Source organism: Grus americana, chromosome 4 (assembly GCF_028858705.1).
Source record: "Grus americana isolate bGruAme1 chromosome 4, bGruAme1.mat, whole genome shotgun sequence".
NCBI lineage: Eukaryota > Metazoa > Chordata > Aves > Gruiformes > Gruidae > Grus > Grus americana.
Window position 1 is genome coordinate 42056592 of NC_072855.1, and position 13912 is coordinate 42070503.

General features: G+C 41.7%; 1 protein-coding gene across 3 annotated transcripts in view; it reads left to right on the top strand.

Annotated features, from left to right (window-relative positions):
* The window catches only part of SH3RF1 (SH3 domain containing ring finger 1), an 89696-nt gene that overhangs the window by 64826 nt on the left and 10958 nt on the right, over positions 1-13912 (top strand). For all 3 annotated transcript variants that reach the window (XM_054823554.1, XM_054823555.1, XM_054823556.1), the window contains 3 exons: positions 7764-7918; positions 10330-10500; positions 10662-10921. In XM_054823554.1, coding sequence (XP_054679529.1) covers positions 7764-7918; positions 10330-10500; positions 10662-10921 — 586 coding nt within the window. The remainder of the gene's footprint in view (positions 1-7763; positions 7919-10329; positions 10501-10661; positions 10922-13912) is intronic.

The window sequence follows — 13912 nt, forward strand, 5'->3', positions numbered from 1 at the left end:
CAAGTTTCTCTAAGACAGTTGAGGTTAAATCCTAGCCCAAAGGAGCCCGGGAGTCTTTTATCTGTGTACATGTATAGGATCACATTTTAGTTTGTTATGTTGCTAGTTTGGGAAGTATTATGATGGTTCAAAAAATTGTATTAATTTTATTTTGTCCATAACAATCTTTTATAGATGCTGTTTGGTACCAAATGGTGTATGAAGCAAGCAATTTCCAAATTTGCTGCCAAAATTGGCGCAAATAGGAATGAAAGTGCTTTTGTCAAGTGACCATATATGCTATTTGCTGCTTGTATCACTTAAGCAAATTTTAATTTGTATTCAGAAAACCTGTGATAATTTACTTAAAAGTTTTATTTTACAGCAGCAGTTCTTTAGCCAGCAGCATTAATTCTTGTTTTGTGTTTTGAGGTTTGATTGAAGAACCTATGAACTGAGACAAACTTCTCACAGCTCAGGCTTTTGACTGTGATATTATCACTTACATTGTTCTCTGGGACTTCAAACCACAACTTTGCCCTTAATGGGGTCATTAATTGGTCTGCTCTTCTTGGCCACTGGCATTTATGAACCTTGTAGGTACTTACTATATTTGAAGTTCTTTATGAAATATAAACAGCAGATGTCAAGTTCAATAGCTGCTGGCTGAAAATATGCACGTACAATTATGTAGGGCTCATTCACTTCGGAGGAAATTCTTGGCTGTAATTTATAAGGTAGTTATCTAATGGAGGAGATCTAGTTGCCATAGATTTTGCTGAAAAAACTTTTTGGAAGTATGTGATTTGAACCATGATATGGGAAAAACAGAGAAAATATACCACGGTAAAGTTAGAGTTACATTCAAAAGCAGCAGAAGAAAAATAGAAGGTAGTAACAACAGATAACTTACCTTCCTTTCATTCTGCCTTTACAGTCTCTTGAGAAGTTAAAAGTGTTTCAGACAGCAGTTGATCTAGATACCCATATTGCTCCTTCTGCAGATTGAATATGTTGACTTTGAAATGGTGTCTTGGTATGTGCACTTAACTAGCAGAAATGGGTGGTTTATATTTGGATGGCTTACATTCACTTAGATGCTGAAGGTTTCAAAGATTAAAAAATCCCTGTTTTTTCTGGTCCCGTTCTCTTGACCGTATGCAAAAAAATTGCCCCTCCGTGATAAAATGTATAAGGTAGTCTGAATTATTATTACTGAGGCACAAGCTGTCAGGGTTATAGTATACTGATGACATTTAGCTCTCTTTCATGTAGTTCCAGCTGATTCAATAGCATAAATCAGTCAGGAGGACGTTTAAATAAGAACTGTCTGACTTTCAACCAACAAAAATTCAAATCAACTTTTGTTGGAAGAGGAAGCAGCTGAAAGAAATAATGAGGTTTTGTATGAGAGGCCTGTTCTTGATAACATATATTTATAGTTTAGGAATTTTGTTAAACATGAGCCTTAATTTGTTAGCCCTTAGGGGATTTTGCAAGTCATATTTTTTCCTAGACCTTGTGGGAGCAAAGACAATTAATGAATGTTTTTTTTGACTGCTGTGCCTTTTGTTATTCTTTGGGTGAGTTGAATTATTGATCTTCAGTTGACTGATGTGGGAATGCAGTCTAATTATATCTAAAATTAGTAATATGTATGAATTTTCAGAGCATGAGTATAGAATCATAGAATCATAGAATGGTTTGGGGTTGGAAGGGACCTTAAAGATCATCTAGTTCCAACCCCCTGCTGCAGGCAGGGACACCCTCCACTAGACCACATTGCCCAAAGCCTCATCCAGCCTGGTCTTAAATGCTTCTAGGGATGGGGCATCCACAACCTCTCTGGGCAACCTGGTCCAGTACCTCACCACTCTAACAGTAAAGAATTTCTTCCTAACATCTAATCTAAATTGACCCTCCTTCAGCTCGAACCCATTACCCCTTGTCCTGTCACTACACTCCCTGATAAACAGTCCCCCACCATCTTTCCTGTAGGCCCCTTCAGGTTCTGGTAAGCCACAATTAGATCTCCCTGGAGCCTTCTCTTCTCCAGGCTGAACAATCCCAACTCTCTCAGCCTGTCCTCATAGGAGAGGTGCTCCAGCCCTCTGATCAGCTTCGTGGCCCTCCTCTGGACTCACTCCAACAGCTCCATGTCTCTCCTGTGCTGGGGCCCTCAGAGCTGGACGCAGTACTCCAGGTGGGGTCTCACCAGAGTGGAGTAGAGGGGCAAGGATCACCTCCCTCGACCTGCTGGTCACGCCTCTTTTGATGCAGCCCAGGACACGGTTGGCTTTCTGGGCTGCAAGCGCACACTGCCGGCTCATGTTGAGCTTCTCATCAATCAATACCCCCAAGTCCTTCTCCTCGGGGCTGCTTTCAATCCATTCCTCGCCCAGCCTGTAGCTGTGCTTGGGATTGCACCGACCCATGTGCAGGACCTTGCACTTGGCCTTGTTGAAGTTCATGCGGTTCAGATGGGCCCACCGCTCCAGCCTGTCAAGGTCCCTCTGGATCCCTTCCCTCCAGCATGTCGACCGCACCACACAGCTTGGTGTCGTTGGCAAACTTGCTGAGGGTGCGCTCGATCCCGCTGTCCATGTCGCCGACAAAGATGTTGAACAGTGCCGGTCCCAGTACTGACCCCTGAGGGACGCCACTCGTCACCGTTCTCCACTTGGCCATTGAGCCATTGATCACAACTCTTTGGAGCGTGACCATCCAACCAGTTCCTTGTGCACTGAGTGGTCCATCCATCGAATCCGTGTCTCTCCAATTTAGAGACAAGGATGTCATGCGGGACAGTGTCAAATGCCTTGCACAAGTCCAGGTAGATGACATCAGTTGCCCTTCCCTTATCCACCGATGCTGTAACCGCATCATAGAAAGTCACCAAGTTTGTCAGGCACCATTTGCCCTTAGTGAAGCCGTGTTGGCTGTCACCAGTCACTTCCTTATTTTCCATGTGCCTGAGCATAGTCTCCAGGAGGGACTGCTCCATGATCTTGCCAGGCACAGAGGTGAGACTGACCGGCCTGTAGTTCCCTGGGTCTTCCTTTTTACCCTTCTTAAAAATGGGGGTTATGTTCCCCCTCTTCCAGTTGGCGGGAACTTCGCCGGACTGCCAGGACTTCTCAAATATGATGGAGAGTGGCCTGGCCACTTCATCCGCCATTTGCCTCAAGACCCGCGGATGCAACTCATCAGCTCCCATGGGCTTGTGCACCTTCAGGTTCCTTAGATATTCTCGAACCTGATCTTCTCCTACAGTGGGCGGTTCTGCATTCTCCCAGTCCCTGCCTTCTGTGACCTGGGCAGTGTGGCTCAAGCATTTGCCAGTGAAGACTGAGGCAAAGAAGTCGTTGAGTACCTCAGCCTTCTCCATATCCTGGGTAACCGGGTCACCCGTTTCATTCCGGAGGGGACCCACATTTTCCCTCGTCCTCCTTTTCTCACTAACATACCTATAGAAGCCTTTCTTGTTGTCCTTGACATCCCTGGCCAGAGTAATTTCTATCAGGGGCTTTGGCTTTCCTAACGTGCTCCCTGGCTGCTCGAACAGTTTCTCTGTATTCTTCCCAGGCCACCTGCCCTTGCTTCCACCCTCTGTAGGCTTTCTTTTTTTGTTTGGCTTTGCCCAGGAGTTCCTTGTTCATCCATGGGGACCTCTTGGTGGATTTGCTTGACTTGCTCTTTGTTGGGATGCATGGCTCCTGAGCTTGGAGGAGGTGACCCTTGAATATTAGCCAGCTGTCTTGGGCCCCTCTTCCTTCCAGGGCTTTGTCCCATGGTATTCTACCAAGCAGATCCCTGAAGAGGCCAAAGTCTGCTTTCCTGAAGTCCAGGGTAGTGAGCTTGCTGTGCGCCCTCCTTGCTGCCCTGAGGATCCTGAATTCCACCGTTTCGTGGTCACTGCAGCCAAGGCTGCCCTTGAGCTTGGCATCCCCTACCAGGCCCTCCTTATTGGTGAGAGTAAGGTCCCAGCATGGCACCTCTCCTCGTGGGCTCCTCTATCACTTGGAGGAGAAAGTTGTCATCGACACATTCCAGGAACTTCCTGGATTGCTTGCGCTCAGCTGCGTTGTCCCTCCAGCAGATGTAAGGGTGGTTGAAGTCCCCCATAAGGACCAGGGCTTGTGAGCATGAGGCTGCTCCTATCTGCCTATAGAGGGCTTCATCTGCTCGGTCTCCCTGGTCAGGTGGCCTGTAGCAGACCCCCACTATGATGTCCCCTGCCCCAGCCCTCCCTTTAATCCTGACCCATAGGCTCTTGGTGGGCTCCTCCTTTGTCCCCAGGTGGAGCTCCATGCACTCCAGCTGGTCATTGACATAGAGGGCGACGCCCCCTCCTCGCCTGCCCTGCCTGTCCTTCCTAAAGAGCCTGTACCCTTCCATCCCAACACTCCAGTCATAGGAGCCGTCGTACCACATCTCTGTAATGCCAATAAGATCATAGCCTTGCAGGCACACACGCGTCTCCAGCTCCTCTTGTTTATTCCCCATGTTCCGTGCGTTTGTGTAGAGGCATGTCAGTTGTGCCCCCGATGAGGCTGACTTATTGGCTGCGGTGGCTGGCATTCTTTTGCTGTATCTTCCCAGTGTTACCCCGTTGGCTCCTGTTGCATGCGGAGCCCCCGGCTCATCTCCTCTAGGCTTCGAGTATGCTGTAGTGCATCCAGCATGTCTCTGAGCAGTAAGCCGAGGGCCCTTGCCAGCCCCCCGTCCCTCCAACCTGGGCACATCGTCCCACAACATGTCGCTGGCAAGCCTGATGTTATCCCCCTCCCCCTTCGAGCCTAGTTTAAAGCTCTGACGATGAGCCCTGCTAGTTCCTGGGCAAAGATCCTCTTCCCCCTTTGAGAGAGGTGAATCCCATCAGGGTTCATCAGGCCTGGTGCCATGTAGGCCGCCCCACTGTCAACCCAAAGTTGTGGCGTTGACACCAGCCACGGAGCCATGCATTTATGGACTGCGTCCACCTGTTCCACCCAACATTGCTGCCCTTAACTGGAAGGAGGGAGGAGAATATTACCTGCACCCCCAAAATCCTTCAGTGACTGCCCTAAGAGCCTGAAGTCCCTTTTGATCGCTTTCGTGGTGTGTGTCTCTGCTTCATCCCCACCCACGTGTAGGAGAAGCTGTGGGTAATAGTCAGAGGGCTGTACCAGGCTTGGGAGTTTCCTAGCGATGTCCTTGACATGGGCCCCCGGGGAGGCAGCAGACTTCTCTGAGAGAAGGAGTATAGGTGCTACTTGAAGTTTTTACATACATTATCAAATTATGTAATGTTTCATCTGATTAAAAAAAAGTAATTTATCACTTATTTGCTGTTTTATATGGTTGAAGGTACACTTGTCTGAAAAATAGTTGCAGAAACTTTCAGTTTTTCCCTCTCAAGTACCTAAAATAAAAATACTCTTAGTTATTTTGAAAAGCGTATTTTATTAAATCATGTGGGGTTTGCATATATTCTTTCACAGAATGTTGAATATGGGAACCATCAAAACTGGCTTGTGCTCTGGAGGTAGGTATGTTTCTTAATAGCTAGAAAAATGGTTACATGCCAGAAAACTTCTTGGAAACTTGGCTAGAGCATTTGGATCTATTTTATCAAGTTGTAGCAGTGCAAGCTGAGGAGTGTTCATCCTCTAAAGCCCATCAGGTAGTTTATTTAGATTTCGAAGTACTTGCCAAGTCTTTAGGAGTTTAATTGGGCTGTGGCTCACTGCAGGTTTCATTACCGCAGTAATAGACATGGGGAGGGGAGCAGAATGTGAATAAAGCAGAATAAAATAGAGCTTGGAAGGTGCCTTTATTGCAGCTAAAAATTCAATGTATATTGTGTGTACAAATTAATAAAATACAATGCTCAGCATTTATATCTTTAGAGATGCAGGAAGTGTGGAATTGTGAGAACCTTGATATTGTGCATAAATAGGTTTAATTTTAAAGATTTCCAGCTAACCATCTGCTATTGTAGATTTACAGGTTCTACCAAGTATAAAGGAATCTAGATGCCTAAAAAAAGATTTGAATTTATATTCTACAGACATGTTGCCTAAAAGTTAGATGCTCATGTTCAGATTGGATTCAGCTAAGACATTTGTTAAAGCTGACGTTCTGCTGTAAAGCAACTGAAAGAGAAATGTTGGTATTTCAGTATGAATTTACCAAGATATTTTAAAAAGATTGTAGGATGGACAGGGATCTAGAATGTGAAGCAAATGCAGTTGCTGTTCTTGTAAATAACTCAACTCTTAGTATCAAAGCTCACAATGTTTCTCCAGTAGGTCATGTCTGCTTTGTGTTAGATACAGGAGGCCTATTTGGTCTTAAGAAATTGTTAATGTATGATCAGAAAAAAAGCTTTAAATAAAATAGGAATATTTCACAATATACTGTGCAATTTATATTACAACTAAGCATAAGAATTTTGATTGCAAAACTCTAAGGGTTAATCAGTTTTCTCTAGATTTGAAAGCTTTTAATCATGCAGTTCTTTACTGTGTCTTGACAGTGTAAGACTAGTTCAGAAAGCTGTCTTTTTGTTAACACTTTCACCAAATGCAGTGAGGTAATAAACACACAGTGTAGAACTAAAATGTATATTCCATATAGGTTTTTGTTTAGCAAAACAAACAACCCCCTCCCACCAAAAAAAAACCCAAACCAAAAAAACTCCCAACTTTAGGAGTAGGCTGTTTTAGGGGAAATGAAAATGACATTCAATTATATATTTTCCAAACTGATAATGTAGTGCTGTGCATTTATATACTGATGTACTGGAAAAGACAGTACTTCAGGACATTTTGTTAATTTATATTGTTGTTACGTGGTTTTTAAACCTGAAGTGGCATGGTTTAGAATTTTATTTCAGTATTGAAGGATTGCATTAAGTCAAAGACCGTGCTTGAAATTAATTCAGTTTTACATTTTCAAATGTTGGAGGTTTTTTATTACTTGTTTTGTATGTGTTGTAACACAAATAATTATTTTTTTGGAAGGGGGAAAGGAAAAGTTCTTTTGTGAGAGGCTTTTCCCAGGAGTGTCAGTACACAAGGTCCTAAAGAATTGTCTGAGGCTTTACAGAGCAGAAGGTAACAATTGCTCCATTGATTCTCAAAAGGCATAGAAGCCTGTAGGCAGGACCCCCATTACGATCTGCCTGTAAAGGAACTGTGCCTTTTTACTGGGGTGTTTGTTAAAGATTACCAATCTTGATAATACTGAATTTCAAAAGCTAACTCTTTAAACTAGAAGAATAGGAGAAAGTGGTAACAATAGCTCAGTGACTATGGTCTCATATTGTGCTCGCTTTTGTAACCCATACATCAAAAGAAAATTTCCCTCAGAAGGGGTGGGTCTGGGTACACTGCTGCTGAATGTATATTATGTTTCAGCTTCAGATTACAAAAACAGTCATGTTTTGAAGTACAGTCCACAGTAGGATGCAAAATCTGCCTCCTGGAAGGCTTCTGAATTTGTTGAGTCCTATCCTAAATATGTTATAATTAGAAACAATGTTTTCTGTTTTTCCTGTGCTGAGAAATTGCTTGTCATTTGCTTCATTAGCTACGAAGACTTCAAGATTTTAAACTGGAAAAAGAGAAATGCAGACAAGCCTAACTCTCCAGTTATATAGTACCAGTAGGTACAGGAGTACTGCACTTGGCTGGTTTTTTCCCACTTCCTTAGAATATTATACTTTTTTTTGGGAGCTGATTCAACTCATCAAACTATATTGATCATCTGTTGCTATTTTTTTGTTCTCATAAAATCAGAATATGAATCCCCCACTTCCGCCACCACCTCTCTTGTCTGCTGCAATCATTGCATCGGCCTCTTCTGGACCTCAGTCTGCAGGTGTAATACAAAGGCCTACATCAGGATCAATTGACCAAATGGCACATTTACGACCACAAAGTCGTCCAAGTGTGTAAGTAAAATTGAAACTTTTCACCAGTCAGAAAAATGGAATGAGATTAATAACTTCACATGTTCTTATAACATGCCAGCTGGCTATGTTCTGCTAGAATTCCCAGAAAGCCAAGCATACAACTCGGAACAAAAGCAACAAAACATACATAAGGGTGATATCCCCAAACAGCCTTCATACTGAGGGTTATTTATGTCTTAGGTAAATATAATCAGCTGTTGCTGTGTATAGAAAGGACTCACTTCAAATATAAAGTATTTAGCAGGCAGATGAATGAATCCTTGAGTTAGCGATGAAGACTGCATGACTTGCATGTGGTAAACTCTCGAGTGAATTTATTCAATGTTTTCTGTTATGTGTGGAATGAAAAGGCTATTCTCATATGGAATAACTTATGTGAAAACACAGAAAGTGCTGTATTTCATTTAGACTGTTACATTAGCATGTTATTGTCAGACTGCTTGTGTAAGTTGCGATTGAAATTTGACTGAAGATTCTACAGTTCACTTAATTAGTGGGTGGCAATTTGAAATGAAGGCAGAAAGCTGCTGGTTAGCATTATGTCTTCACACTTGTAATACAAGCAAATGTGCGTCATCCTGGGTGAAAATATTTTGTATATTAACATGTGCTGCTGACAACATCTTTCTTCTTGGAAACTTCTTTGTGTGCAGCTTGAAGAATAAGAACGATAAAAGAAAAAATAAAATTCAGTACTGGCTGAACTATCTAATAGGACATGTTTGAATAATGCAAGGACCGCTTTTTTCTGTGTCTTTATTTTTATCTTCCCACCAGGTCTCCTCCCACTCCAAAAGAGCGCCCTTCTTGTATAGCAGGTGCATCGGGATTTGGGCTGTTTCTTTGGTGTCAAGCATTTTAACACTGCTTCTTATGGATTATTGTGCTTAGTGCAGTTAATCAAGTTCCCATCTCATTTATTCCCATCCTCCATCTTCAAAGGGTTGCTCTGTATGAGGATACTAATGAAATTTGGAATTATTTAACTAAAAGGAAAGTTAATGAACACCAATTAAAGCACATCAGTTGCTTTCCCATAGAGCTTCAGTGTGTGGCTTTGGAGATCAGTCCTAAATCACGTACCCGTGAAGCCTTCTATTGCTTGTGTGTCATATGGTGCCTTTAAAGCACATTTTGGACTTGCTTTACCAGGTACCTATATTGCCTTTAAAGCATTTTTGCAGATAATGCAAAATTTCCTGAGTGGACAGCAAGGAACAAAAATATAATACAAAAAGGAGAAGCATCACAGTTAATGCTGTCGTTACTGAGACAAGAGACCGTTTTGACAAGAGAATGTTTTGTAAAGCTGCTTTTTTACCCTTGGGGTAACAGGAGGAGTGGGAAAGACTAGCATTTGCGAGTAATTTTTTTTCAAAAAATGGGATAACCTACCCATCTAACCTAATTGGATACCTCTTGTGAAAAGTATTTTTTTTTTTTTGAGAAAATGTGATGTATTAGAATGCTGTTTCCCATAGGTCTGGACCCATAATTATATAAACAGTTTTATATAAGCGATTTAAACAGTTTTCTTATGTTCAAACTGTGGCAGAAAATAGAACGCTGTGGTGATTAAAACAGTATCGCTTTTTAATGTGATAATAAGAATTTGCACAATCTTATTTGAAGACTTCCCTGGGAATATTCCAGCGTGCCACTGCAGGAGCTTCAGGTTTATTTTTACTTTTTTTCTTTTTTCCCTAAGAATGTCTTTTAAAAAGAAAAATGCAAAAGGTTTCTGAACTCTCACTATGATTTCAGATGCACTGTATTATGCATTAATGTTGCTTAGAAGGAAAAAAAGGAAATAACCTTTAAAGGTGAATAACTGCTGGCTACCTTACCCAAGTTCTAGTAACATATCTTTTTTTTTTTTTTTTGACACTGCAGTTGCACAGGGAGATTGCAGTTCTGCAATTTGAAAAGTAGTTCTGATACTGATCTTTCACTCCCAACTAACAGAACTTCTCCGTGCTCCCCACCTCTCTCTCAAAAAAAAAAAAAAAAAAAAAAAAGTAGTTGGCATGTCACAGTGTGTAAGAGATACTAGAAGCAGGTGTAGGAAGAGAGAAGTGGGATATGCTGGGATCTGTAGCTGATAAACACCTATTTGATTAAGTTCAGTAATTTAATTAAGAAAATGGACAATCTTATTAGAAGTATTGTACATTACATTAAGGTGCAGCTAGGAGGATATTCATAATGGTCATTGTTTCCCTTAATATCACCATAACTTCTGTTTTAATATTGTAACAGTATGATGGATCGACTAATGCATAACACTTACTGCCATGCCTTCTCATCTCTGACTGAACTGTCTCTACCAGAAAACACAAGTGATGTTTTCAGTTGTTTTAGGTTTATCAATTTCATTTCCTGTCTTTTAGGTATATTGCTATATACCCTTACACTCCTCGAAAAGAAGATGAACTGGAACTGCGGAAGGGAGAAATGTTCTTAGTGTTTGAACGCTGTCAAGATGGCTGGTTCAAGGGAACTTCCATGCATACAAGCAAGATTGGTGTTTTTCCTGGAAATTATGTGGCTCCAGTTACAAGGTATATTTTTATACAAGTGTCTAAATAGTTTGTCTAGTTTCAAGTCCAAAATTATTCTGTTCTGTATTTAATGTTAAAATTGGATAATAGAGGAGCTGTGGGGTTTAGTAACTAGCTCATTTTTCAGTTGTGTTTTAGTGTTTTACTTTTAATTTTGGCAGGACAGTGACAAGTGCGTCACAAACAAAAGTTCCCATGTCTACCGCTGGCCAAATGGGACGAGTGGTAACTATGGTCAGCCCTTCCACGGCTAGTGGAACATCCCAGAAGCTCCAGGGGAATGGTGTGGCAGTGAACTCCAGCACAGTACCCACAGCTGTTGTTTCTGCAGCGCATATCCAAACTAGTCCACAAACCAAGGTCCTTATGCACGTGACAGGACAAATGACAGTCAACCAGGCTCGCAATGCAGTTAGAACAGGTAATTAAAAAAAAAAAAAAAAAAAAAGAAAAGGCTTTAAAGCTTTTTATGTGTGGTAGACAAACTGTAGGGTCTGTCTGGGCGAGTGGCTGGAGTCAGGATATATGTAAATGTGTGTGTGGGGGTTTTAAGGCATTTTTTGTGTCATTTTTTAGAGTTGAATATTTTCTGAAGTGACAATATATATCTCTTAATTGTTGAATCTTTTATTATTCTCCTCTAAGCAACTGTGTGTATGTACATACTCCTACTATGGGGAATTTATATGCAAGTACTTTAGGTGGAATTTTTTTTATTCAAGCAGTATCTGGGATAGGGGCATTCTTTGAGCTTTCCCACTCATATGCAATTCATATAGTAATAAAAGTGATAAGAGCATCTGAGTCATAGCTTATTTTTTCATGTTAACTGCGTAACAGCTACAGATTGCTCTAATTTAGCATTCACTTTTAAGTTCTCTCCTAACATCTTTGAAGACCTTTAGCATTCATTCCTTCTTTTTCAGGTCTCTGGCTTAGGGTTGGTCCTTAGGCATTCCAGTTTGTTCTCTAAATTTGACTGCAACTTCTTTCAGCTTTGACTCTGAAACACTAAGGCTATACTGGCTTCAAGATGCATACTGTCTATGTCATAAAATAACGTATTTTTGACAGGTATAACTCTGCCTTTACTGTCTGGGGCAGGCCACATCATAGTGAAACATGCTTTCGTGTTCTTTAAACCCAGATCCAAAAACATTGATAGTGGTGTTTTCAAGAGTTTTTGTTTACCAAATCCATGCACTCCTCTGTGGATTTGCCAGGCTAGGAAAATACCACACAACTGGAGCCTAATCTGTTCCAGTTGCTCCTAGGGCCTCAGAAGAAAAGAAAAAGAAAAAAAAATTACTCCATTTCAAACTATCCCAGTGTCGTGGTTTAACCCCAGCTGGCAACTAAGCCCCACGCAGCCGCTCACTTATTTCCCCCATGGTGGGAGGGGGGGGAGAGTCGGAAGAGTAAAAGTGAGAAAACTCATGGGTTGAGATAAAGACAGTTTAATAGGTAAAGCAAAAGCCGTGCATGCAAGCAAAGCAAACCAAGGAATTCATTCACCACTTTCCATCATTCAGCCGTTCCCAGGAAAGCAGGGCTCCATCACGTGTAACAGTTACTTAGGAAGATAAATGCCATCAGTCCGAATGTGTATCCCTCTTCCTTCTTCTTTCCGCAGCTTTATACACTGAGCATGATGTCATATGGTGTGGAATATTCCTTTGGTCACTTGGGGTCAAGTGTCCCGGCTGTGTCCCCTCCTAACTCCTTGTGCACCCCCAGCCTACTGGCTGGTGGGGTGGGGTGAGAAGCAGAAAAGGCCTTGGCTCTGTGCAAGCACTGCTCAGCAGCAACAGAAACATCTCTGTATTATCAACATCGTTTTCAGCACGGATCCAAAACATAGCCCCTTACTAGCTACTGTGAAGAAAATTATCCCTTACCAAACCAGCACACCTGGTGTTCCTTCCCTCTTTCAGCCTTGAATTTGGGTCCTAAGATCTCTTGGCTGAGAGAGTCATGACCAAAGTTGTTTTTTTTTTAATTATGAGATTCTTATTGGCAGAGCAGAAGAGAAAGCAAAACATGCAAATGGTGTTATCTGTTATCTCCTTAAGGATGACTGTTTCTTTTGGTCTCAAGATCCATGAATTAGCCCACTCCCTCTTCAGAGTCATGCATCTCCTAAAACACCTTATGCATGTTCAGATGTCAGCACCAGGTTTGCTTTTGGAAGTAGGATATGTACATATGTCTTTAGATATCTTATTTCCTTAATTGGCCACATCTTCCTCCAGCCTGATCTTAGGCTGCGAACTTTATTCTTTACCTTTAAATAAAAATAACCAGGTGCTATCGGCAGCTGGTAAGAGAAACTAAGCAAAGCATTTGTACTTTCCTGCCTCTCAGGCATAGGAGGTTTCACTCTAAATCCTGCTTTTGAGCTGCCTAGAAGCTTGCAAGTGACAGCACAAAGGAGAAAGCTCCTGTGGGCGCCAGAGGCCTTTCTGTCCCCACATCTCTGCACCGCTGTTAAGATGAATAAGCTCTTACAGTTCCATACAGCTGGAAAACATAACAACATACTTCCCACCAACTTTTCAGGTCCAAAATGGAAAAATCAAAGGGGCTGCGCTCTGTTCACAGAGAACCTAAGATTGGATTGCGGTGTAAAGGTGTACTGTTCAGTCACAAATACAGATCTGTCCCTTATAAGGGCCTGAGAACTGAAGCAATAATGGCTGCTTTATGTTCAAATGTTACAGAGGACTTCGTAGTCAGCATCTGAAACGTGATCATCTTGAGCTTTCCCTAGCACCTTTGTTGAGTGTTACTTTCTTGATGAGGCTTCAGAGATCAGTGCTGCATTTTGCAAGGCTGTTCTTCATTTTCAGTTTAGTTCAAGACTTCGAGGATGCTTCTTCAAATAATCGTAGTGAGAAATTGCTTGACGTCACCCTCACTGAGGGGGGTATGCATTCTTTGATTGAAAGGAACTGGGAAGAAAATGTATATTTGGCCTATTTCATTAAAGGATGAACTGTATGAGAATAGGGTGACTTGAAACATTTTTCCTATGAATTCCATCAGGGATAAGAAAGCAAAACCAGAAAGCTATTCCATGCTTGTACTCCATTGATTGCATGTGAGTACAGACATACCTTGAAGAATAGCAGCTACTTGTAAGAAAACTGACTTTGTCTCATGAACAAAAGGCAGTGTTAATAATTGTTTTTCACAAAAAATCTTGCTGCACTCTCCTTATCTTCCTTTTTGAAATGTTCGTGGTATTCAGAATTAGAAAGGGTCTGCTACAGGGGGAGAGGTTACATATCAAAAAATAGATGTAGCATTTAGTGTGGCTTTCTTTTTAAGAAAGAATTTGTATTTCTTATCTTAAGAGGTTGTAATTGGGTATAATACTGTAGGATTGTTATATCAGATTTGTGAACTTAGT